Here is a 22,800-nt window from a genome sequence, read left to right on the forward strand (position 1 = left end):
TGTTAGGGCCGGACTTCATTTCCCTACCCCGCTTTCAGGTTGGTCGCCTTAGACTTGGCCCTTTACGGATCATATGCGAAGTGGAACTCTCTACGATGCACATTGGCGTTTAGCGTAATGCAGGGACTATGCATCTCCATGGCAGATGAGGAATGGGATTAACGTAGATGACGTCAATACCTATCAGGAAAGAAGGTGACCTTGGATGAAGACGGACACCATGGTTGTCGAGCCCGCTATGCTTCTTTAGGGTCGGGCCGAGGTCAGCCCCAGCGCCACTACCAGCACCACAGCTTTCTACCATGCGTTCGTACTTCAGCGTGGCACTCATTCCTAAGGTGAGTAGCTTAGTATTTAATTACACCTGATAGGGTCTTATAAAAGTAGGGGTTGGGCTATGTGAAGTGACAGACAATCTTTGAGAAGAAGTTAAGCAGAATGAGGTATCTTCTTTGCAAGCATTAAGTGTTCAGTCTCCCTACTATGCAAGGTATAAAAAAGCTATCAGAGAAATATACAACAAGAGTCACAAACCCCAAAATACCAGCCAGCCAGCTGGCCACAAAAATATCCAGAGAAAGTAGTAACTGGTAGAGTGAGACAAGACAGATTACTCCACAATCTCAAACTTCACATCCCTCTCCACTCCAAACGTCTCCTTCCAATCATCCCACAACCTCGTCAACTCCTGCACATACGTCTCATGCAACTTATCAACATACTTCTCATCCATATCCCACCTCTGCTGCACAACCTCAATCGGCTTGCCGACAACAACATTGAGTGGCTTCCTATGCGGACAAAACAACCCAAACCTGCCTTTCGAAAACGCAACCTTGTGACCGACCGCAAACTCCCACGCTCTCGCGACCAACCCTAGTGCCGACGACGACTTCGTATCAATCAAATCAAACAACTCGTTCTCTCCGAACGCAATAACAGGGACTAGATCCGCCCCTGTCTCGACCGCGACGCGGACGAAGCCCTTGCGGATCTTGATTACAATCCCCATGGTGCCCGGCTTGGCGATGTTATACTCACGACTCCCGCCGACAGTGATTGCGATGGAGCGGCCCATGCCTCGCTCGTCATGTCCACCGCGAGTGAGGTGCTTGATGCATGAGGTGCGGGAGACGCCGCTTGCCCCTGTGGCAAGGAGATATTCGCGCAGGAAGGGTTGATAGAAGAAGCCGTCTTTGACAAGCAGGGTGTTGGTTAGTCCTGGGAAGAGGGAGGAAAAGCCGACGCTGTCAGCGGCAAAGGAGCCAAATGCCCCGCGCAGGGCAACGCCGTGCGGGTGGTAGCCGAAAATGTATTTTCTTCTTGGGGATAGAGGAGCAGAACGGTAGAGGGTGAGAGGGAAGTATGAGGCGAAGGCTTTCCAAACGAAGGAGGTGCGGAAGGCGTCGTTGCGGTAGGGCAGGGTGCCGGATTTGTGGGCCTTGGAAAAGTATTTGATGTAGAGAATGTAGAGGAGGACGACCAGGCGGAGACGGGGAATCAGAAGGAGAGAGTAGCCCAGGAGAGGGAGGTGGAACCAGGTGGTGCAGAGGAGAGTCATGAGAACGGATTCGGCCATGTCGGTTAGGAAGGGTCTGTTGGTTGATTAGATTAAATCTTAAAGCGTTGTTGGAGTGGGAGAAAGAAAGGAAGGGGACTTACTTGGATGCGCCTTTGCCTTCGGTCTTGGGCATCTGCGCAGTTTGGAGGGTCTGGCCTGCACGATTTTTGATCTCGTACAATCGTGGTTGATTCTCTGGGTCGGCTTCAGGGATGTGGATCGCTGTCGCTTTCTCCGGGTTACGTGCCAGTTCTGCAATCTTTTCTGCAGCGGCGACACGACCTTCTTTCTTACACAGCTTGGCAATTTCGGTTGCCTTTTCCTTGTAAGAGCGGTTGCTCATCACCTTCAGCAGTCCTTTGCTCAACTCTTTAGCGCTGATGTTGGGAGCCCGGCTCTTGTTGCCGTAGACTCCAATGCCTAGCCATTCCGCCCGAGCAGCGTTCTCGTAGCAGTCTTGCCAGGCTGGAAGGACGATATGGGGAACGCCATTTCTGTAAAGGTTAGGATACAGCGCAGGTTACGAATCCGAGGAGCAACTTACTGAATAGCTTCGTACCACGAGTTGGCACCGCCGTGGTGGACGGAGCAGACAATCTGGCCCGTTTGCAACATGGCCATGGGCTCCACCTCAAACCACGGGCGGATCAGCACGCTTCCCTCGTCGGTCTCCTTCTTGAGAGGCTCGATGGAGCGGCTGTAAATGTCGTCTTTATCATGTGGATGCTTGGGCAGCTTCCACAGGATCTGCACTTTCTCGCCCTTCCAGGCGTTGAGAAATCCCTTCAGGCCAGTTGCAATCTCCTCAGCAACCTTGGGATCAGGTGCATACAAGGTTCCGAGATTGACGAGGATAGTTGGGGCCTGCTTCAGCCACTTGTGCATCTGAGGATCCTGCTTCTCGACCGAAGCGGTGGGAAGCAGGATTGGCCCAGCCGGGAGGATATTCTCAGGCATCTTGCTGAATGGCCAGTCCAGCTCTTTCAGGCCTGGAGAGATGTGGTATCTATCCGGACGCCAGGCATCGGCAAACGGAAAGCGACCGTGGATCTTGTGCTTGATGCGCCATTCACGGATCTCCCGACGTCGTCCACTGCCATGGTACATCTTGGCCGTCTTGAGGACAGCCATGACGTTGAGCGGGATGAGATGCCAGGGGATGGGGTAGGGGAAGCCAGTTCCAGGTCTGTTATATTAGCAATTGACTAATCATACTGAGGGAAGATACTCACAGGGGGTATTTCCATAGAGCAGCCGAGTTGGGTTGCATTCCGAGCACAATGTGACTCAGGGAGGTTGTATTAATCAGGATGGCTGTATGGCCCGTGTTGTAGGCAGCATCTCTGCCTTGAAGGAAGAAGAAGTCAATTGCAATCGTCGAAGGCTTGACCTCCTGGATGATCTCAACGCAACTCTCATAGATGTCAACATATTCCTCCTCCGTCCAACCCCAGATGTCTTCACACAGAGACTGGAAGCCGAGGACAGCACCATGGTAGCCCGGGGGGTGAAAGGCACCACGCTTGCCCGTGCGGATGAAGACATCGGTGTTGGAGGGACCCCTTACAGGGTGGAAATGAATACGCGACCGGAAGGACTCGTCATAAGCAGGTGCGTTGTCTGCCAGAAGTTTCTCCACCCGGCGCTCAAGGACCGGGAATGAGCCAATATGGACTTCAACGTCTCCTTGGACGAGGAGCTCGTGCGTGATTGCCAGGATGATGTTCGTTTGACCATGTTCACTGTTGGCCAGAAAGAGGACTTTGGTAGGTTGTTTGGACATGGTAGAAAAAGGAAGTATGCTCAATGCCAGCCCCGCTGGTTGAGCAGTCAATTATAAGAAAAGAAAGATTCAAGGTTCAATGATTGAGAGAAGCTTCGAAAAGAGGGTGAACGAATGACAAGAGGCGGATTGTTGGACGAAACCGCAGTGAAACAGATGGACCCTGACACTACTTAAGGCACATTCAGGGTCCGCCACAAGGACCCTTTTAAACTCGTGTTCTTGTGATACGTGCTGACTCCGCATTGTTTGTGGTTAATTGAGATAGGAGGTGCTTGGCGGAGGAGTTGAGAATTCACCCAAAATTGAGGAAATTGGGAAGGGCGCCGGCGGAGTTTCAAGCAACGCGACCACAAATCTGGGGGTTTAGCTCCAACCCTAAACCCATCAGAACAACCCCCTCCATCCATGGTTCCACGTCGCATCAGGATCGACATGGAGGGCCACACCCTCCAACAGGATCACCTGGTTCGATCAAGCCTCAGATCATCCTCAGATAACGGCGACTTCCCGAGGAATTACCGTGAATGGAACCTAATCCGACAAGGTTAAATGAGGTAAACTAAAAAACACTGGCGGAACTCCCAACCATCCATCGGCTGACCCCTGTTGTTCTGCATGCCGGTCACAGCATTGGAGACTGGAGGATGGAGAAGGGCGATGGAGAAAGGAGAACCAGAGCGGATCCCAACGAACAGTTGCCCTCATCCTCCGCATGGTGATGGTCGGCCAGATCATAAATAGACCAAGTCTGAACTTTCCTGCTGCTGCTGTTTGACCAGATCCAACTTTCACTCTCTCGTTTCACTCGTCAAAATGGTGTTTGCGATGGCCTTGCCTTCGGGCCAAATGCCCGAGATTAACCCTAGCAACCTGTCCCTGCCGGTCATGGCGGTTGTCATTGTATGTCCCGCATTAACCTGGTGGTAGAGTGTTGGCTAATTGTCAGGTCCCTTGGATCTTCATTCTTTTGATCAAATTCCTTCCTAAGGGTCCTACCATCAAGGGCGTCCCGGGCTCCTTCCTCGATCTTTTTTGCTGTGGTGTAGGTAACCTATCTTTACGTGACCTACCTCTTCCTCTAACAACATACAGATTGCTACCAAGCTCAACTTTGTCACTGGACGGAGTGCACACTACTTCAACTCCCTCCATGTCTCATACGGTATGTTCCTCTTGACCGGTGCGTTCTGATAGCTACTAAATCGAGCAGGAAAAATTGTCAGGTTCGCACCAGGACAAGCCACCACCAACACCATCAAAGGTCTTCGTAACATTTATGGCGCCGGATCTGGCAAAGGCAGCACCTTCCTCAAGACAGGCTTCTACAAGGGCATCTCTCGCCGCAACATCTTCACGGCCAGCGACCCGGTCTACCATGCTTCCGTTCGGAAGCTGTTCAATCCCTCCATGACTCCCAACAGCATGCAAGCTCATGCAAACGTGGTTCTGAAGTGTACCTCGCGCCTCCACGATGTCATCAATGCCACTCTTAAGACCACCGACACTATCAGTCTCAACCGGCTGCTTTACTGCCACTCCGTGGACACCGTCTCCGAAGTGCTCCTTGGCAAGTCCTTGGGCTGTTTGAAGCGAGGCAAGCCGTACTTCTGGACCGAGCAGCTCAGCCGCATCTTCTTCTGGGCCACAATCCGTGACCAGTTTGCTGGGTCTGGAGTCCCCACTATGATCAAGATGATGCTGCGCTACTTGATCCGGAAGGGTGTCCGCTCTCGTGCAGAGCAGGCTCGGATGCGACTCATTAACGAGTAAGCGGATTCCCACAGTAGCGTGTTTGACACAAAACGCTAATGCAGGTTATAGGCAGTTGACTGCGTCCCACACCCGTCGCGACATCATGGTCGAAGTGATGGAGAGAGCCGCCACCAGTGACCTGCCAGTGGATGAAATTGCCGAGAATTTCTCAGCCATCATGTTAGCTGGCTTCCACACCACTCAAAACGCTCTCTGTGCCACCATCTACTTCGTTCTGACACACCCTGAGGCCCATGCCAAGCTGATCAGCGAATTGCAAGCGGCGTTCGCCTCCCCTGAAGATGTCTCTGGAGATGTCGCCGCGAGCCTACCCTACCTGAACGCCATCATCACGGAGTCTCTCCGTCTGTACCCACCAGTGCCTCTTGGAGGCCCGCGCGTCTCACCGGGAGCCTATGTTGACGGGACTTACATTCCAGCCGGGGTAAGTGGCCTGACATGACCTGCTCGAAAATTGAGTTTGCTAACCAGCCAATTCGTCACAGACCGAAATTTGCACATCCTTGTTTGCGCTACATCACAATCCGGAATACTTCAACGAACCATATGAGTTTATTCCTGAGCGGTGGACAGACCCCGAATCCACCGACAAGAAGGAGGCAGTTCAGCCCTTCTTGGTGGGAAGCCGGTCCTGCGTTGCCAAATACTTCGCGAAACAGATGATGCAACTTACTTTAGCGTCATTCTTCATGGAATACGAGGCAGAGTATATTGGTCCTGTCAAGGACTGGCAGCGGGAGAGTCGCTGCTACGCCTTCTGGGAGGTGCCCGATTTGAAGCTGAAGCTCCGGAAGCGAGAGGCTATCTAATAATTCTTTCTTTCACGAAAATTCCCTTTACCTTGACACGTTTCTTTCTTTTCATCTCTTTAACTTTTTCTCTTCACCCACTTTCTTTCATTTACACTTTGTGGATTTAAGATTTGATGCTATACCCAGATTAAAGTTTTGGTGCAACACCATAGTTTCCAATATAACATTAAGGAACGAAAATTTTTTAAAGTTTTCATCCGAGGAATTTGATCCATCAAACCGAGGCTTCTTAGAAGAAACTTAAGGTAGTTAGCTAAGCTAGTGTAGAAAACGTGCTAAGACCAACCTGAGCAGGGTCCAATGGCATCTGCCAGTCAACGACTTCAAACGGCGGCGCGGGACCCAAATTTGAGTCAACTCCCACCGGTCCTCACCCAACCCCAGTTTCAACAAGATGCGCCCGAGCCCACACCCCGAAACAAGCACACATACCCGTAGCCAAGGCCGGTAGAATTGTCGGAGGGGTTGTAATATCCGACATACGGATCCGCGGCTGAAAGGGTTGAGGTTCCAGGCATGAGTGCAGCAACACATGGTTATCCCGCAGCCCTAATATTGGGTTTCTGGCCTTGTGCCTGACGATCCCGTTCGGCTTGAAACGCTGGGTTCCACACGGGCCATGTCCCCGGTTAACCCATCTTTGGTCTTCTGATAATTAGAGTTCTTGCAAGTTCACTACGAACTCGTGCGCCGATGGATGGGTGGAATGCGAATAAGGATGGTCGGGATCTGCTGGGGATCCGTGGGATTCGCTGCAGTTCACCTCGGGCTGTGTTTACCATTTCTGAGGTTTCAAGTATAGGGGTTTTCTTCTTCTTGTTTCTGGATTTCTTGGAGATTCTATGACTTGTTTCTGTTCATGTGACGGATAGATTGGATCCGGTCTCTGTCCGATTAATTTTGGACTGGGCATTCTGTTGGGGTGCGACTCGTCTGATCGTTGTGTCATCTCTTTCTGTTTGACTGTTGCTTTTCTTGCTACAATACACTAATAGTAATGTCCACTTGATGGCGCATGCTGGTAGTCACCATCTGTCGACATCATGAAGTGGAAGGAGGACATTTGCCTGGAAGAACTTCCTAAGGTGAGTGTCACTATCCCCATGCTATATGAAACCCACTGTACAACTGACACATGCCACAATAGTCTCCGGGCACAGATAGCACTGCCATCTCCCTGTCCGACGTCGAGAAGGACATCCTCGACAAACAGGTGAATGCGCCCACATCTGAGCCAGGCTTCTTTGGCATCTATCGATATGCCAGTCGCTTGGACATATTCCTCATCATCCTCAGCTCGGTCGCATCTGTAGCAGGAGGGGCTGCTCTGCCTCTGTTCACCGTGGGTACATTTGTTCTCTATCTTCAGCATTGTCCTAACCATCATAGGTCCTCTTCGGCAACCTCACCTCAACCTTCCAAGACATCGTCGCTGGCACCATCACCTACGAGCACTTCCATAATGAGCTCAATCGATATGTTGTTTACTTTATCTACCTCGCCGTCGCCGAGTTCCTAACCATCTACATTGCGACCGCCGGCTTCATCTACACCGGTGACCATGTCGTCCAGCGCATCCGCGTGGAATACCTGCGTGCCATTCTGCGCCAGAACATTGCTTTCTTCGATAACCTGGGAGCCGGTGAAATTACCACCCGCATCACGGCAGATACAAACCTGATCCAGGATGGAATCTCCGAGAAAGTCGGCCTGGCGCTGACTGGTTTATCCACCTTTGCTACAGCATTCATCATCGCCTACATCAAGTTCTGGAAGTTGGCTTTGATCTGTAGTTCCACCCTTATTGCCCTGCTGGTTATCATGGGAGGAGGATCCATGTTTACCATGGTGTATAGCAAGAGATCGCTTGACTGTCAGGGTCGTTGCGGTAATTTTGCCGAGGATATTCTTGACTCCGTGCGGACAGTTGTGGCCTTTGATGCTCAAAATGTGCTGGCTGCCAAGTACGATGCCCATTTGCTGGAGTCTGAGGGGCCTGCTAGAAAAGCGCAGATCACCTTTGCCATTATGGTGGGTGCGCTGCTCTCTTGCATCCATCTGAATTATGGGTTAGGCTTTTGGCGTGGGAGTATCTTCCTCGTGCATGGAGATAGTGGTGTCCAGGCAGGTGATATTCTCACCATCCTCATGTCCATTATGCTGGGGTCGTACCATCTGGGAAACGTTGCCCCGAACACTCAGGCCATCTCGAATGGCGTGGCTGCGGCATCCAAGCTGTACAGTACCATTGACAGGCCGTCGCCCCTGGATGCGTCGTCAGATCAGGGTCTGAAGCTCGGCCACATCAAGGGCAACATTGTCCTGCAGAACATCAGACACGTCTATCCGTCGCGGCCTGAGGTCATTGTTGCCAATGATCTGAGTGTCTACATCCCAGCTGGGAAAACGACAGCATTTGTTGGGCCCTCGGGATCCGGTAAGAGTACAGTCATCGGTCTGATCGAGCGGTTCTACAATCCCGTTGCTGGACGAATTACCCTCGACGGACATGACCTGCAGACCTTGAACCTGCGCTGGCTGAGACAACAAGTCTCTCTAGTATCTCAGGAGCCTCGGCTCTTTTCCGCCAGTATCTACGAGAACATCAAGTTCGGGCTGATCGGGTCCGACTTTGAGAATGAAACCGAGGCACAGATTACCAAGCGGATTCACGATGCTGCTCGCATGGCCAATGCACATGACTTCATCATGGCACTTCCCAACCGGTACGATACGAACATCGGGTCCTTCTCGCTGTCTGGTGGCCAGAAGCAGCGTATCGCTATCGCACGAGCGATCGTCAAGGATCCTCGTCTGCTGCTGCTCGACGAAGCGACTTCAGCGCTGGACGCAAAGTCGGAGGAAATCGTGCAATCAGCCCTAGACAAGGCCACCAAGGGCCGTACAACCATTGTCATTGCCCATCGCCTCTCCACGATCAAAGACGCACATAACATCGTAGTCCTCGTCAACGGCCACATCGTCGAGCAAGGACCACATGGAGAGCTGATGGACCGGAGAGGCGTCTACTGCGACATGGTCGAAGCCCAGCAGATCAAACAGCGGGACAAGAAGCGGCACGAGTCGATGACTTTCTTCTTTGACGATGACTACGCCACCTATCCCATGGATGATCAAGACATCCTAAGCGATGATGGCTCATTAGTCGGGCTCAAGTCCGGCAACAAAAACCAACGACCTCGCAGCCGAATGTCCATGTTCATACCGCCGCTGCCGACAAAGATCAAACAGACCTTCTCCCTGTGGTCGCTATTCAAATTTTTAGCATCATTCAACCGCCCTGAATGGCCGATCATGTCCCTAGGTCTCGCTGCCTCCATCGTCGCGGGCGGCATTCAGCCCTCTCAAGCAGTCCTCTTCTCCAAAGCCGTCAGCACTCTCAGTCTCCCACCCTTTGAATACCAAAAATTACGCCATGACGCCAACTTTTGGTCCTTGATGTTCCTCATGATGGGCTTGATCACCCTCTGCATCTACAGCCTCCAGGGGACCCTCTTTGCCTACAGCTCTGAGCGCATGATTTACCGCGCTCGCAGCCAAGCCTTCCGGGTTATGCTGAACAAAGACATTTCCTTCTTCGACCGCGAAGAAAACACCACCGGTGCTCTGACCTCCACACTCGGCGCTGAAACCAAGCAACTAGCCGGAATCAGCGGCGTCACACTGGGCACCATCCTCATAGTCTCCGTCAACCTGGCCGCCTCCCTGGTTGTGGCCCTAGCAATGGGTTGGAAACTCGCCCTGGTGTGCATCTCCGCTGTCCCAGTACTCCTCGCCTGCGGCTTCATTCGCGTCTGGATGCTCGACAGAATCCAGCGTCGCGCTAAAACGGCGTACCAAAAATCAGCTAGTTCCGCTTGTGAAGCAGCTTCCGCTATCCGCACGGTCGCTTCTTTGACTATGGAACCGGAGGTGCTGCAATCCTACGAATCGCAGCTCCATAAACAGTTGCGAAGCGACATCTTCCCCATAATCAAGTCCTCTGCTCTGTATGCTAGCTCTCAGGCACTACCATTCCTGTGCATGGCGCTAGGGTTCTGGTATGGAGGCTCCCTACTTGGCAAGGGCGAGTACTCCCTGTTCCAATTCTACGTCTGCTTCAGTGAAGTTATCTTCGGCGCGCAGGCTGCAGGAACTATCTTCTCCCACGCCCCGGATATGGGCAAGGCCAAAAACGCGGCTGTGGAGTTCAAGAAACTCTTTCGCAATAACAACCCCACCACTTCCGCTATCAATAGCTACCGACACGGGCCTCCGGTCCACGTTGCTACCATGCAGGGAGAAGTTGAGTTTCGCGAAGTGTCATTCCGGTATCCCACGCGTCTGGAACAACCCGTTCTGCGCCACTTGAATCTCACCGTCAAGCCAGGGCAATATGTCGCTCTTGTGGGGTCGAGTGGTAGTGGCAAGAGTACTATTGTTGCGTTGTTGGAACGGTTCTATGAAGCGCAGGTGGGCGAAATTTACATTGACGGGCGAAACATCAACGCGTTGGACAAAAAGTCCTATCGCAGTCATTTGGCGTTGGTCAGTCAGGAGCCATCGCTGTTCCATGGTACGATTCGAGAGAATATTCTCCTTGGCTGTACAGATAAGGAACATGTGTCGGAGGATATGGTGGTCAAGGCGTGCAGAGATGCCAACATTTATGATTTTATCATGTCGTTGCCGTGAGTTCCCCTTCACTTCCTTTACGGTATATGCGGTTACTGATGAAGAAACAGACAAGGCTTCGACACCCTCGTTGGCAACAAGGGAGGCATGTTGTCAGGTGGGCAGAAACAGCGTATCGCTATTGCGAGAGCGTTGATCCGTAACCCCCGCATATTGTTGTTGGATGAGGCGACTTCCGCGCTAGATTCCGAGTCGGAGAAGGTGGTGCAGGCTGCGCTGGACGCGGCTGCAAAGGGGAGAACCACTATTGCGGTGGCGCATCGTTTGAGTACAATTCAGCGAGCAGATATGATATATTTCTTGGAGCAGGGAGAGGTAATTGAGTGTGGGACACATAAGGAGTTGTTGAGGCGCAGGGGACGGTATTATGAGATGGTCAATCTGCAAACTTTGAGGTGATTATACCAGTGATTTGGTGGATAGTTATGGGATATGCGATGGCGTCAATGGTAATGTATATTAAGGGTGTAATGGGGAATAATGGATTTATTTCGAACTTGTACATATTCTTGGAAAGAGTAGCGTTTCGAATAGCAATTTATCCTCGGCGATAACTGTCGGAGATAAGATAAGGATTGTCACACTAAACCATATCCATAAAAGTAATTACTGCATATGGCTAGTGCGGGGTGCTTACCTCATCCACCCAAATGAGCCCGACTTTTTTGAATCAATAATTGCATCCAAATCCCCCCGCAACTTCCCCCTCCATCCCCGTGTCTATACCCCCTTTTTCACGCCCACACCATCACAATGGCTCTCCCCGCCTACAAGACCACCTTCCTGGAGTCCTGCCTGTCGGCCAATGTGCTGACCTTTGGCACCTTCACCCTGAAGTCGGGTCGCCGTACGCACCCCTCCAAAACCCGCATCACCCAACCTGAAGACATACTGACGGTTCATAGACTCCCCCTACTTCTTCAACGCCGGCATCTTCAACACCGCCTCTCTCCTCTCCGCTCTCTCCACCGCATACGCCCACACCATCATCACTTTCCTCGCCGAGAACCCTTCCATCCCCAAGCCCGACATCATCTTCGGGTACATCCCCCTCAACCCCCGCTCCCTCACCCCCACTAACAGAGTCATGTAAAAAACAGCCCCGCATACAAAGGCATCCCCCTCGCCTGTGCCACCCTCCTCGAACTGAACCGCATCGACCCCGCCACCTGGGGCAGCGTGTCGTACAGCTACAACCGCAAAGAAGCGAAGGACCACGGCGAGGGCGGCAACATTGTCGGCGCCGCTCTGAAGGGCAAGACGGTGCTTGTGATTGACGATGTCATCACTGCCGGCACTGCGATGCGCGAGACCCTCAACCTCGTCGCGAAGGAGGGCGGCAAGGTCGTTGGATTCACTGTTGCTCTGGACCGCTTGGAGAAGATGCCCGGACCTAAGGACGAGAATGGAGTCGAGGATGACAAGCCCAGAATGAGCGCCATGGGTCAGATTCGTAAGGAGTATGGTGTGCCCACGACGAGTATTGTTACTCTGGACGACTTGATCAAATTGATGCAGGAGAAGGGCAATGAGGCCGATATGAAGAGGTTGGAGGAGTATAGGGCTAAGTATCAGGCTAGTGATTAAGGTGGTGTAGGTGATTGGTTGGTGGATTGGGGTTTAGGTTGTGGGCGTAAGAATGAAAAGTTGTATGCATAGGGGCCTGGAGAAGTGCGTAAAGACGATTACGAGATGTCTAATGTCAGAAATGTGAACAAATGACTCCTTGGCGAATAGTCCTTGTTCTTAGCTGGATTAGTACGGAGAGATGCTGGACTCGCCATAAGGTAGCACAGTCGGTGGTTGCCATATTCCCAGGCTTGAAGTGGCCGACGCTCGTTTGGCTGACGTGGTGGTGCATTGATGAGGACTATGTCGGCCTCTATGGCGTGCTGCAGTAAAGCTCGGACTGGGGCATGCACTATGACGCCCTAAGGGGACCGACTACTACTTGGTCACCAGGAAAAGTCCTGAAAAGGGTGCGTGATTGATTTTCTGTAGATGCCAAGCTCTTCGAAGCTTAGAGACTTGTCGATTAGCACAGCATTCCCCTTGTATATCGTTGGAATCACGCGGTTACTCTGATAATGGATGGTGATACAAGGGACAACAGATCTAACCTATTTACTGGCGATTTCTCGCACAGAACATGTCCTTAGCGCAGAAGCGTCCAAGTAGATAGGAATCGAATCGTCCCCACTTTACAAGAATACTATGAAAATCCTCGGTATTGAATGTCTGGTAACCTGGAAGATCTTTCCTTTGATTTCTTGGACGAGCTTTCCAGAACAACTCGGTTCACCATCTGGTTGTCTTGTTGACGGTGGCTGGATTTGATACAAAGATCATAAAACTACTTTCAACACGGATTAAATTATTATTTGCATGCTTTAATCATCAATTCGTTCTAAATTTTAAGAGGATAGCTTCAAACTTATGCATATCTGTCACCGACAAGTTGGAGGTAGTTTTGATGCGGTTACGACAGATCTATATATTTGATGGTACCTGTTATCCACTACTAGATACTACCCTGCTGTAACTTACCGCCCGCTATTACTGTGTACTTAGTGGCATGTCAATCGCAGAATGGTCTCGGCCCGTGTTCTGATTTCCGGTTTCGCTTCTAACCAGTGATATATCGGAGTTAGGCCCTTTGTTTCTTGCAGGATTCTGTTCGGAGTTTTCTCGAAGCTGAGCAGTCCACCTATCATTGGCCTCTCGGGATAATATCGGCACCGAACCATCTCCGAGATGCCGATTGACGCATGTTAGCTATCAGCCACATTCTGGATTGCTCGTAACCGGGATCTGCTTGTTGCGCGATTAAGCATCCCGTCCCTGGTTGATCTGATGGAACTGCGGATTTTTATTCACTCAGCTAGGGGATGACGTGTTTCGATGCATTGGTGTTACTGCATTGAGATTCACTCAGAGCTTCGTGCCGTGCAACATCGGATATGGTCGTACAGCAGCTAGATTGCTGTCACTCGATTGATGCACTCGTGATATACCTTGTGTAAAGAAGCTCCCTGCTGTGAATCCGTACTTGTGGAGTTGTCAGGGTAGTTCAGCTGTGGTGTGACAGTCACAGCTGCGGCTCCAACATAAACCCATGCAATCTGGATTATCAGGGTTGCACCTGACTAGTTAGCTATCTAGTAACCTGGAATGTCCGATACAGTGTAAGTGTTGAAAGGAAGAAAATTTCTCACTTTTGACTGTAGCTAACCTGTTTATCAGGTCCGTCCGGAACGACATCAGCCCAATGGCGGCACCGGCGATAGCTCGGCATCGGAGATGGATCGGCGTGTTGTATACTCGGAATCATCAACTCAAGTATATAAAGCCCTACAGTTCCAGTGTGATATACTATCAACATCAGCTCAGCTGCAATAGACTACTCCATCTACACTCTTCCATCTAGAATTAATAATAATTACATCATGTCATCGACACCAGATCCGGCCAATGGCCCATCCCATCCTGCCCTATACAGGACAGAAACGAGGCAATCCCTCGAGAACCGCGGAATATCAGAGAAAGCACCACCGACAGACTACAACTATCCTGATGTCGGTCGAGAAGAGAGTCCTGTCTTCCCAGAGGAATACACCGTCGAGACCAACACTGGCCTTGTCCCCGAACGAACCCTCGAACAGATGCGCTCCCGCACATCTTCACATCACACATCAAGCTCCGACATCGAGAAAGCCAAAGAACCAGCAGAATTCGTCACCTTCACCATCAATGATCCCGAGAATCCCTTTAACTGGTCTCGTACATACCGCTGGTATGTTACAATGATCGCCTCTCTCCTCGTCGTCTGTGTCGCCTACGGCTCCGCCATCGTCACCGGTGGCCTCGGCCTCATCGAAGAGAAGTACCACGTCTCCCTCGAAGTCGCGACCCTCACCTGCTCCATCATGGTCTGCGGATTTGCCGTCGGCCCTCTTCTCTGGTCGCCTCTGTCTGAAATAATCGGCCGCCGTCCCGTCTACATCATCTCGCTCGCCCTCTACACCATCTTCAACATCCCCTGCGCCCTGTCCCCCAACATCGGTGGCCTTCTCGTCTGCCGCTTCCTCTGCGGTGTCTTCTCTAGCTCCGGTCTCTCTCTTGCCGGCGGCACAATTGCCGACATTTGGAACCTCGAAGATCGCGGCATGGCCATCGCCTTCTTCGCCGCAGCCCCCTACTGCGGACCCGTCATCGGTCCCATCGTCTGCGGCTGGATCACCGTTGGCGCCCACCGTCTCGACCTCTTCTTCTGGACTAACATGGCCTTCGCCGGCGCCGTACTTATTCTCGTCGCTCTAATCCCAGAGACCTACGCCCCGGTAATTCTTAAACGCCGCGCTGCCCGTCTCCGCAAAGAAACAGGAAACCCCAACATCATCACGGAGCAGGAGAAGCACAAGCTCACCCTGCACGATATCATCCGCACCAGCCTCATTCGCCCCATCACTATGATCCTGACCGAGCCCGTCCTCGATCTCATGTGCATGTACATCGTGCTCATCTACAGCATGCTCTACGCTTTCTTCTTCGCCTACCCAGTCATCTTCGGAAAGTTGTACAACTACAACGACGGCCAGATCGGACTGATGTTCATTCCTATTCTCATCGGCGCGGGCTTCTCCCTCCTTTTCACACCCCTCGTCGAGAAGCACTTCCACCGGATATGTCTTTCCCGTCCGCCCACACCGGAGGATAGACTCATCGGGGCACTGATCGGTGCGCCGTTCGTGCCTATCTCGTTGTTCATTCTCGGTGCTACTTCATTCAAGCATATCATTTGGGTCGGACCGGCATCATCAGGAATTGCTTTTGGATTTGGCATGGTGCTGTGCTATTATGCGGTTAATAACTATATCATTGATAGTTATCAGAAGTATGCGGCTTCGGCGCTAGCTGCAAAGGTGTTTTTGAGATCGGGTGGAGGTGCGGCCTTCCCGTTGTTTATCACCCAGATGTACGATCGATTGGGGCTGCAGTGGGCGTCGTGGCTGTTAGCGTTTATTGGGGTCGGGATGGTGTTCATCCCGTATGTGTTCTATTTGTTTGGCGGGAGGTTGAGGGGGAAGTTGGGAAGGAAGGAATAGATTTGGGATGGAGATTAAATTGGAGATGTGGTAATGAGCGGATAGATAACTAGAACGAGTATATAGATAGAATAATGTGTTACACCTTTTCATTTCAACATTCTTCCTATTCTGCTTCACTTTGTTTTGTCCCTTATCTCATATGGTTGTCGGGTTCGTTTTCAGGTTTGCTCATGCTTGCTTTTTTTTTGGGTGCCAACCCCGCCTAGTCTTTTCCTTTTTGAGTCCTCGAGGAACGGCTGTGATTTCGCATCCTCCATTCCTTCTACAGCCTTGTCGACATGCTGCCTCTAGAAATCAACTCTGTCCTCGTCATCCGATGCCACACCAGAATTATCAATATCATGGTATTGGAGACACGCCATGGCCTTCACGGAGTCAAGGAAGTTCTGCAAGGCAGACACCCAGCCCACATAACCGGGATCACTCGGCAACAAGCACAACAGCGTCTCGGCTTCATAAGCACAGCGATCCTCAAGCGAAGTATACAAGCCAGAATAAGAAACTGACTAGGCGAGCAGAGCACGACGGGACTCAAGAAACTTGATGTATTCTGCAGTAAACTCCTAATGAAAGATTAATAATAAGACCACAAGAACCACACTCCTTAGTTATAATGAGAACTTACACACTTTGCAGTTTTAGTGCCCTTCAGTAAAAACTCACGGGTATAAACATCTTCCATATTATCAAACACTTCAAAAGGACGAGGACCTCTTTCTAGATAATTTATCTTATGTCAGTACTCCAATGATCTTCATCCAGGATAACCGTGGACTACTTAATAATCTCAATAAGATTGCGGGTGTTTCTTAAGAGGCCAGTCACGGGCTTAACAGATATCAGTAAATCATATATACATATCATGGGATGTGTGAAACTTACTAGATCATAGGTCTTGTTCCCCTCGGCACAGAAATGATATAAAATGGATGCTTGTGCATTGAGTAGGCAGCTGATGTCGTATGCGGCACCTTTATTGGGATCAAAATTATTGTTCACGTGCCTCAAAACAATGCATACAAAAGTTGTATCGCGCCTTGATGGGCACATCACGTTTCGGACGGTGGTTTCGCTTAGGCATCGTGGAATAATCGGAAGCGAAACCGATGCTTAGCAAATAAGAGAGAAGAAGAAAAGAAGAGACATAGAAGAGAAATACATGAGAAATTCATGAGAAGTATTAGTAGTAGTAGTACCAGCTGTCTACTGAGACCGATTCCTCCAACTTCTTCAGATCTCCTTGTTTAGGCCTCAACCGCATCCTCATTGATATCTGGTTCCTGTGTACTCTGTTCGTCGGACACCGAAGTCCGATTAATAAAGTCACCGCAGCGATATATTCCACAGTAACATCGCAACCATTTGACCCCTTGCCGATCTCGGAGACCCTCAATTGTGTTGGGCAGGCTTCGCAGTAGTAACTGATATAACGGGCGAGCATTTGTCTGATCATTATCCGGCATCGGTCCCTGAGGCAAATGTAGGGCATGCGAGGGCTCACACCAATAATATGAAATAGTATAGGTGGCTCTCGTAGGTGCGCGGAATCAATCATGCAAACAGATTTGGGTACCACATTTGGATGTTCGAGTGATAAATCAAGAACTACTCCGCACGCACCGCATAAGTCTCTGCCAAACGTGCCATCGTTGACAGAAATCCCATATAGGATGTCTGACGCAATAGTGCCCAAGACCTCTAGCCGTATACACATGATTACATGGCATATGCGTCGCAGATAGCAAGTGAAGTCAGCATTGTATTGAGGTCTTTCTGGGAGTCGGTGTCATATATGTTCCTAGCAGACGGATGTTGATGCGATGAATATAATGTCGATAATTATTACTATCAATGACGGAGAAGAACCAGTGATTGGTCGCTATACGCGGTGGGATATTTGTGGGCCGGAAGGAGACTTTATCTCCTTTGTGAACTTGAAGTCTTGCCAGCCTACAACCTGTCAGGTCTCAGCAACCCGTCTTCGGCTGATCTTTCTTGACCATGGGTGGAATTTATCGTATCTTCCAATTTGCCAATGGTAAAGAAAGGCTTATATAGTAGTTGGCAGCAAACAGGTAGAGTTAAGAATAGCCTCAGTCCTCTCCGGCTGCCTTTGCCAACACCCGACCGTCCAGTGTTGCGAGAAGATAAATCGGGGAGTATAGCGTGCATGGGCTTCACCATCATCATTCGAAGAATTATCTGTAGGTTCTGTGCTGTACTCGCGTGTTTCTTTGTATGAATAGGTAAAGAGTTTCTTGGGACTATGCACTTGGAAGTAAGGATGCGGTTTCCCTTCAGAGGGTATTGAAATACTTCTTTATAGTGATCTAAGGGGGAGAAATAGTCATGTAGCGGAGTAATATGAAGGGCAGCAAGATGGGAGAGCAGAAGTAGACTTACATATCTTGAGTGAAGAAAGTGAAGGGCTTGCAGCAGTGCATTTTCAGCAACCCTGATCCAGAGCCATTGAGTATATCATTGTGAATATATTGTAGTGCTAGATCATTCATTCGGAAACAGCACTCCTTATTAGGTTGTGTATTCAATGTCTGAGTGACTACGACTTCATCATAGAAAAGTTACCCTGCAATTCAACCACAAAGAAGTTAGGAGTCCACAACAGACTTTCTACCAACTTCTATGATTAGCCATCACACGACAAGTTCTAGGGATGAATTGAGCCTCCTATACATCGCCTGCAAAAAGCCGGAAATCCCCGACACCACTCCAAATTTTCAGCCGCAGCGCACAGACAGCCAACTCGTATCCGCACGAGGTTCAAGCCCAGAGAAGCGCGCGTTGGGAATACCAAATGCTGTATGATAAGGGTTCTGACTTGACTGCCAACAAAGAAGTCATATGCGCGCGGTGCTCGCCGGAATGTGATCGGGTGAGATGATGCGAGCCAATCGGGACGAGTACCCACATGGCGTATCCTTATGAGAGACATCCAAGCTGTATGGTCTCGACTAGTTCATTCCCACGGGACAAGACTTGCCAAGCTGATATTTAGTAAATTTTTATTTATATCGGCTCGGGTTCAGGCTTGTGATGAAGAAAAACGGGTTGTTGTTACGGCATCCCGAGGCAGGGCTGATCAGGCAGTGGAGCAACATGAAGCTATCCTTACTTGGGGTGTGCAAGCAAAGCATGTGAAACCGGCAGATTCTGACGTGGTGTGCAATACCTGCCATGCGGCGTCACCGTGGGAAACCATACAGCCTGATAGCGGATCACAGTTTCACTTCCACCGCATGGCATGTCTGTGCTTGGCGATGATGATTGGGTCGTCAGGGGTTACTGGATGATTCCTGATCCTTCGGCTGGAATTGCCAGGTGATGGCAGCATCGGTCGGCCTCGCCGGGGATAAGCCAAGCTGACACAAGACAAGGTAAGCAGACAAGAAAGTATTGTAGCTACTGGTAGGGTTACACGTCATGTTGCTGCATGATTAGCATGGGGGGTTAAGACCATGCCAGTTGATCATGTTATTCACCGCTGCAGTTCATAACAAAGACTCCATTTCGATCATCTGGTGCATAACTTGCACAACCGCGGGAAGGTTATGCGGATTGCCATGTTCTGGAGCCCGAACTCCACCGCATTTTCTTTCTCTCGGACCCACCACTGATTCAGCGCCTCCATCTTCAGTTTATTGCCACACATTAAGTGGCTATTGATATCCCGCTGACTCGCCTGATCAGGGATGCCCTAACAAACTCCAGCCAGATTAGCCATCAATCCCAGCGGCTCTGCATGTCACGACAAACGCTTTTTCTTGCACATTGTTATATCCTGCAAATTATGCATGCCGTTATCTCCGTCCAGACTATTTTAAAAACACCCCATCCGCCATGGCTTTCCCATTCTTCCTCTTCACGAATTCCACCCTAGTCTCTCTTTCTTCTCGTGCAGCAACCAACTGCCATCCTCATCATGCCCGACCTCGAGGATCAATCCGAGAAGCCCACTTCTCCAGTCCAGTCTCCCGCATCCAGCACCACCACCATTGCCGCCCTCTACCCCGAAACCGATCTCGACAAGGGCATCATCGGCTGGGACGGTCAAGATGACCCCAACAACCCGCAAAACTTTGCCCCGAAACGCAAATGGATGCTCCTCGCCCTAATGAGCTCCTTTACTTTCATCTCGCCGCTGGCGTCGAGCATGTTTTCCCCCGCTATCAGTTACGTGGCCGTCGACTTTGGCGTCACCAATGAATACCTCCTCTCCTTCAGTGTCACCATCTTCCTTCTCGGCTACACAGTAGGCTCCCCACTACCATCCCCACACCCTCAACCCCTCCCCATACTAACCATCCCAGATCGGCCCCCTCTTCCTCGCCCCCCTCAGCGAAATCTATGGCCGCCGCATCGCTTTGAGCGCCGCAAACTGGTTCTTCGTTGTCTGGCAAATCGGCTGCGCGCTCGCCCCCAATCTCTCTGCCTTGATCGTCTTCCGTCTCTTCGCCGGCATGGGCGGCGCCGGCTGCATCACCCTAGGCGCCGGCGTCATCGCCGACCTCTTCCCCCGGACCCAGCGCGGCATGGCCACCTCCATCTGGGCCATGGGCCCCCTGATCGGGCCCGTTGTCGGCCCCATCGCCGGCGGCTTCATCGGCGAAACCATCGGCTGGCGCTGGGTATTCTGGATCCTACTCATTGCCAGCGGTACTATCGGCGCCGGCATCGAGCTTCTCAACCGCGAAACATACGCCCCCGTCCTGATCCGCTGGAAAACAGCGAAGCTCGCACGTGAACTCAACCGTCCTGAACTTCGCAGCGCCTACGACATTTCCCAGGGCACGACACCCCCGACCGTCTCCCAGGCACTAATGCAGGGTCTGCGCCGTCCCATCATTCTCTTATGCAAGAGTCCTATCGTCCTTCTCCTCTCCATCTACATGGCCTTCGTCTATGGCCTCCTCTACCTCTTCTTCACGACCATCACCTCCGTCTTCGAACAGACCTACGGCTTTTCCACCGGTCTCGCCGGCCTCTCCTACCTTGGTATCGGAGTGGGCTTCTTCATTGGCATGACTGCCGTCGCAATGACCAGTGACCGCATGGTCGTCAAACTCACCGCCCGCAACAACGGCGTCTTCCAGCCCGAAATGCGTCTTCCCACTATGATCATCTTCGCCTGCTTGCTCCCCATCAGCTTTTTTTGGTATGGCTGGTCCGCCAAGTACGAGGTTCAATGGATCGTGCCGATCATTGGTATGGCGCCGTTCGGCATCGGCATGCTGGGCGTCTATATGCCGATTCAGACGTACGTAATTGATTGCTATCCGGCGTATGCGGCCAGTGCGAATGCGGCGCTCACAGCGACAAGATCGTTGGTCGGTGCCGTGTTGCCGCTTGCTGGGCCGAAGCTGTTTAGCAGTTTGGGGCTTGGGTGGGGGAACTCACTCCTAGGATTTTTGGCGTTGGCATTTGTGCCCGTGCCGATTTTCTTTAATCGTTATGGGCAGAAGATTCGGGAGAAGTGGGTTGTGAACCTAGATTAATGCCTCTACGACCACTTGTGCATTTTCGTTGTGCTGTAAAAAGTTTTGGTGGGCATATTTATAGATAATATACGTACATATATGCATGAATACATGAATGAGATATTAATAGTATAACAGAAGATGATATTACAGAGTGATTTGAGTCACTTTAAGTAAAAAAATTATCCAATCTCCATCAACACCTCACCCACATCCACCCCCCTAACAACATCCGGCCAGACATCCACAAACTCCCTCGTTATGCCCCATCCCTCCTTACACATGATCATGTTTTTGAACCGCGTCTTGATGACCAAGTCATTCTTCTCGTCCCTCTCCAAGAGACTCTCTCCCCATGGCCACCTTACCTTCATACAACACGCCAGAAACCCAAAAAGATCGTCCCTCTGTCGTGAATACACCTCCCACTCGCGGATAAGAGTCACCCTGATCTCAGGCCAGATTAACATATCCAGTGACGCCGGGTGTGGAATACGCAGCTGTTCCTGGACGGGGTGCATGAAGGTCGGCAGCTTGGCGAATGTCTCTGAGGTGGGGTTGAAGAGCCATTTGCTGTAGTGGTAGCTGAGCCAGCCGAAGGCGAGACGCTCGGGGTCACGCAGGGGACGACGGAGGGAGGTGGTGTAGATGGCGTTGGCGAGGGGGTTGGTGTTGGTGCCGTAGAGGAGGTCGAGGGGGTGAGGGGAAGGAGGGCAGGAGATGATTGTGGATGGGGGGAGGGCGAGCCAGAGAAGGGAGGGGGTTGTGGGGAGGTCGGAGTGCAGAGGGAGGAGGGAGTAAAGAGGTGGTATTGATTCTTCCTTGTTGGTTTGTGGTGGTGGTGGTGATAATGATGATGATGATGATGATGATGGTTTTGGTGTTGTGGTGTATGACTGGATAGGCGGTAGTGGAAGTTGCGTCGGTGGTTGTGGTTGCAGTAGATGCGATGGGGATGATGATGGATCTTCCCACGATGTGATCAATGACTTTAGTCCCTCTTGACGATTTCGTAGAACTTGATTCTCTTGTTGCAGGCCCTCTATTACTTGTAGGAGATGCTGCGTGCCGCTGTCGTCGTGGTAGCGCTCGCAATGCGCCACTTTGTCTTCTAGCTGCGCGGTGTATTGCTGCTTCTTTGTGCGCAGGGTTTGTTGGGCGCGACGGTCCCGGATACGCTTTTTCTCTGCAGAGGAGAGGGACATGCGTGCCGATGGTGCAGTAGAAGGAATTTAGTGGGAGCTGGGATAGATACTGAAAATGAGACTAAGCCTGAGATTAAGTTGTGGAATAAAGCTGAAGATAAAGTCGAAGGGACTAATGTCGGGGGTGGAGTTATGCACTGCGTCACGGCACAAGTTGTGCATGTCCAGGACAAAGGTGATTGGTGAGTGTGTGTGGAAATACCATGTGTTGTGGCAATAATTATATCGGGGCTGGTATTCCGGTCAGCAACACCCAACTAAGTCATGTATGTGAAATAGTGCTTGCTAGTTAAAACTTTGTGATCTGTTGTCAAGACGCAGGGTTGAACATATCTGGGAATTGATCTACGAGGACTCGAGTTATG

General features: G+C 51.0%; 7 protein-coding genes across 7 annotated transcripts; 5 read left to right on the forward strand and 2 right to left on the reverse strand.

Annotated features, from left to right (window-relative positions):
• Positions 1-443: 443 nt before the first annotated feature.
• BO85DRAFT_396685 (Diacylglycerol acyltransferase family) lies at positions 444-3,501 on the reverse strand. Its single transcript, XM_025657004.1, has 4 exons — positions 2,794-3,501; positions 2,106-2,747; positions 1,663-2,055; positions 444-1,595 (listed from the first exon to the last, which is right to left on the reverse strand). The coding sequence occupies exons 1-4, from the start codon at positions 3,342-3,344 to the stop codon at positions 611-613; spliced, it is 2,571 nt and encodes an 856-aa protein (XP_025515867.1). The 5' UTR covers positions 3,345-3,501; the 3' UTR covers positions 444-610.
• Positions 3,502-3,750: 249 nt separating this feature from the next.
• On the forward strand, positions 3,751-6,072 carry BO85DRAFT_449060 (cytochrome P450). The gene is made up of 6 exons (XM_025660079.1): positions 3,751-4,247; positions 4,294-4,389; positions 4,440-4,509; positions 4,558-5,113; positions 5,169-5,544; positions 5,606-6,072. Exons 1-6 carry the CDS (start codon positions 4,161-4,163, stop codon positions 5,927-5,929), a joined length of 1,509 nt encoding a protein of 502 aa, XP_025515868.1. The 5' UTR covers positions 3,751-4,160; the 3' UTR covers positions 5,930-6,072.
• A 903-nt stretch (positions 6,073-6,975) lies between these two features.
• On the forward strand, positions 6,976-11,026 carry BO85DRAFT_420322 (putative ABC multidrug transporter; the record flags this gene model as incomplete). Its single annotated transcript, XM_025657891.1, has 4 exons — positions 6,976-7,017; positions 7,080-7,274; positions 7,322-10,623; positions 10,678-11,026. 4 exons carry the CDS (start codon positions 6,976-6,978, stop codon positions 11,024-11,026), a joined length of 3,888 nt encoding a protein of 1,295 aa, XP_025515869.1.
• A 300-nt stretch (positions 11,027-11,326) lies between these two features.
• On the forward strand, positions 11,327-12,458 carry BO85DRAFT_396697 (orotate phosphoribosyltransferase). Its single transcript, XM_025657005.1, has 3 exons — positions 11,327-11,474; positions 11,533-11,668; positions 11,728-12,458. Exons 1-3 carry the CDS (start codon positions 11,381-11,383, stop codon positions 12,212-12,214), a joined length of 717 nt encoding a protein of 238 aa, XP_025515870.1. The 5' UTR covers positions 11,327-11,380; the 3' UTR covers positions 12,215-12,458.
• A 1,592-nt stretch (positions 12,459-14,050) lies between these two features.
• On the forward strand, positions 14,051-15,838 carry BO85DRAFT_513584 (MFS transporter). The gene has a single exon (XM_025664713.1). The coding sequence runs from the start codon at positions 14,074-14,076 to the stop codon at positions 15,730-15,732; it is 1,659 nt and encodes a 552-aa protein (XP_025515871.1). The 5' UTR covers positions 14,051-14,073; the 3' UTR covers positions 15,733-15,838.
• A 3,790-nt stretch (positions 15,839-19,628) lies between these two features.
• On the forward strand, positions 19,629-21,301 carry BO85DRAFT_449065 (MFS transporter). The gene is made up of 2 exons (XM_025660080.1): positions 19,629-20,005; positions 20,064-21,301. The coding sequence occupies exons 1-2, from the start codon at positions 19,676-19,678 to the stop codon at positions 21,246-21,248; spliced, it is 1,515 nt and encodes a 504-aa protein (XP_025515872.1). The 5' UTR covers positions 19,629-19,675; the 3' UTR covers positions 21,249-21,301.
• A 111-nt stretch (positions 21,302-21,412) lies between these two features.
• BO85DRAFT_468589 (bZIP transcription factor) lies at positions 21,413-22,467 on the reverse strand (the record flags this gene model as incomplete). Its single annotated transcript, XM_025662276.1, has 1 exon — positions 21,413-22,467. The coding sequence occupies exon 1, from the start codon at positions 22,433-22,435 to the stop codon at positions 21,413-21,415; it is 1,023 nt and encodes a 340-aa protein (XP_025515873.1). The 5' UTR covers positions 22,436-22,467.
• Between the last annotated feature and the right edge of the window lie 333 nt (positions 22,468-22,800).

This window comes from Aspergillus piperis (assembly GCF_003184755.1).
Source record: "Aspergillus piperis CBS 112811 unplaced genomic scaffold BO85scaffold_8, whole genome shotgun sequence".
Lineage (NCBI taxonomy): Eukaryota > Fungi > Ascomycota > Eurotiomycetes > Eurotiales > Aspergillaceae > Aspergillus > Aspergillus piperis.

Excerpts from the sequence above, each read along its gene's own strand:
- BO85DRAFT_513584 (XM_025664713.1), top strand. The coding sequence starts at position 14,074 with ATGTCATCGACACCAGATCCGGCCAATGGCCCATCCCATCCTGCCCTA.
- BO85DRAFT_396697 (XM_025657005.1), top strand. The coding sequence starts at position 11,381 with ATGGCTCTCCCCGCCTACAAGACCACCTTCCTGGAGTCCTGCCTGTCG. Across the intron at positions 11,475-11,532 it reads CACCCTGAAGTCGGGTCGCC|ACTCCCCCTACTTCTTCAAC; the intron begins GTACGCACCCCT and ends GACGGTTCATAG. Across the intron at positions 11,669-11,727 it reads AAGCCCGACATCATCTTCGG|CCCCGCATACAAAGGCATCC; the intron begins GTACATCCCCCT and ends TGTAAAAAACAG.
- BO85DRAFT_396685 (XM_025657004.1), bottom strand. The coding sequence starts at position 3,344 with ATGTCCAAACAACCTACCAAAGTCCTCTTTCTGGCCAACAGTGAACAT. Across the intron at positions 2,748-2,793 it reads GCTCTATGGAAATACCCCCT|ACCTGGAACTGGCTTCCCCT; the intron begins GTGAGTATCTTC and ends CTAATATAACAG. Across the intron at positions 1,596-1,662 it reads GAAGGCAAAGGCGCATCCAA|ACCCTTCCTAACCGACATGG; the intron begins GTAAGTCCCCTT and ends ATCAACCAACAG.
- BO85DRAFT_449065 (XM_025660080.1), top strand. The coding sequence starts at position 19,676 with ATGCCCGACCTCGAGGATCAATCCGAGAAGCCCACTTCTCCAGTCCAG. Across the intron at positions 20,006-20,063 it reads TCTTCCTTCTCGGCTACACA|ATCGGCCCCCTCTTCCTCGC; the intron begins GTAGGCTCCCCA and ends TAACCATCCCAG.
- BO85DRAFT_449060 (XM_025660079.1), top strand. The coding sequence starts at position 4,161 with ATGGTGTTTGCGATGGCCTTGCCTTCGGGCCAAATGCCCGAGATTAAC. Across the intron at positions 4,390-4,439 it reads TCGATCTTTTTTGCTGTGGT|ATTGCTACCAAGCTCAACTT; the intron begins GTAGGTAACCTA and ends AACAACATACAG. Across the intron at positions 5,114-5,168 it reads CGGATGCGACTCATTAACGA|GCAGTTGACTGCGTCCCACA; the intron begins GTAAGCGGATTC and ends TGCAGGTTATAG.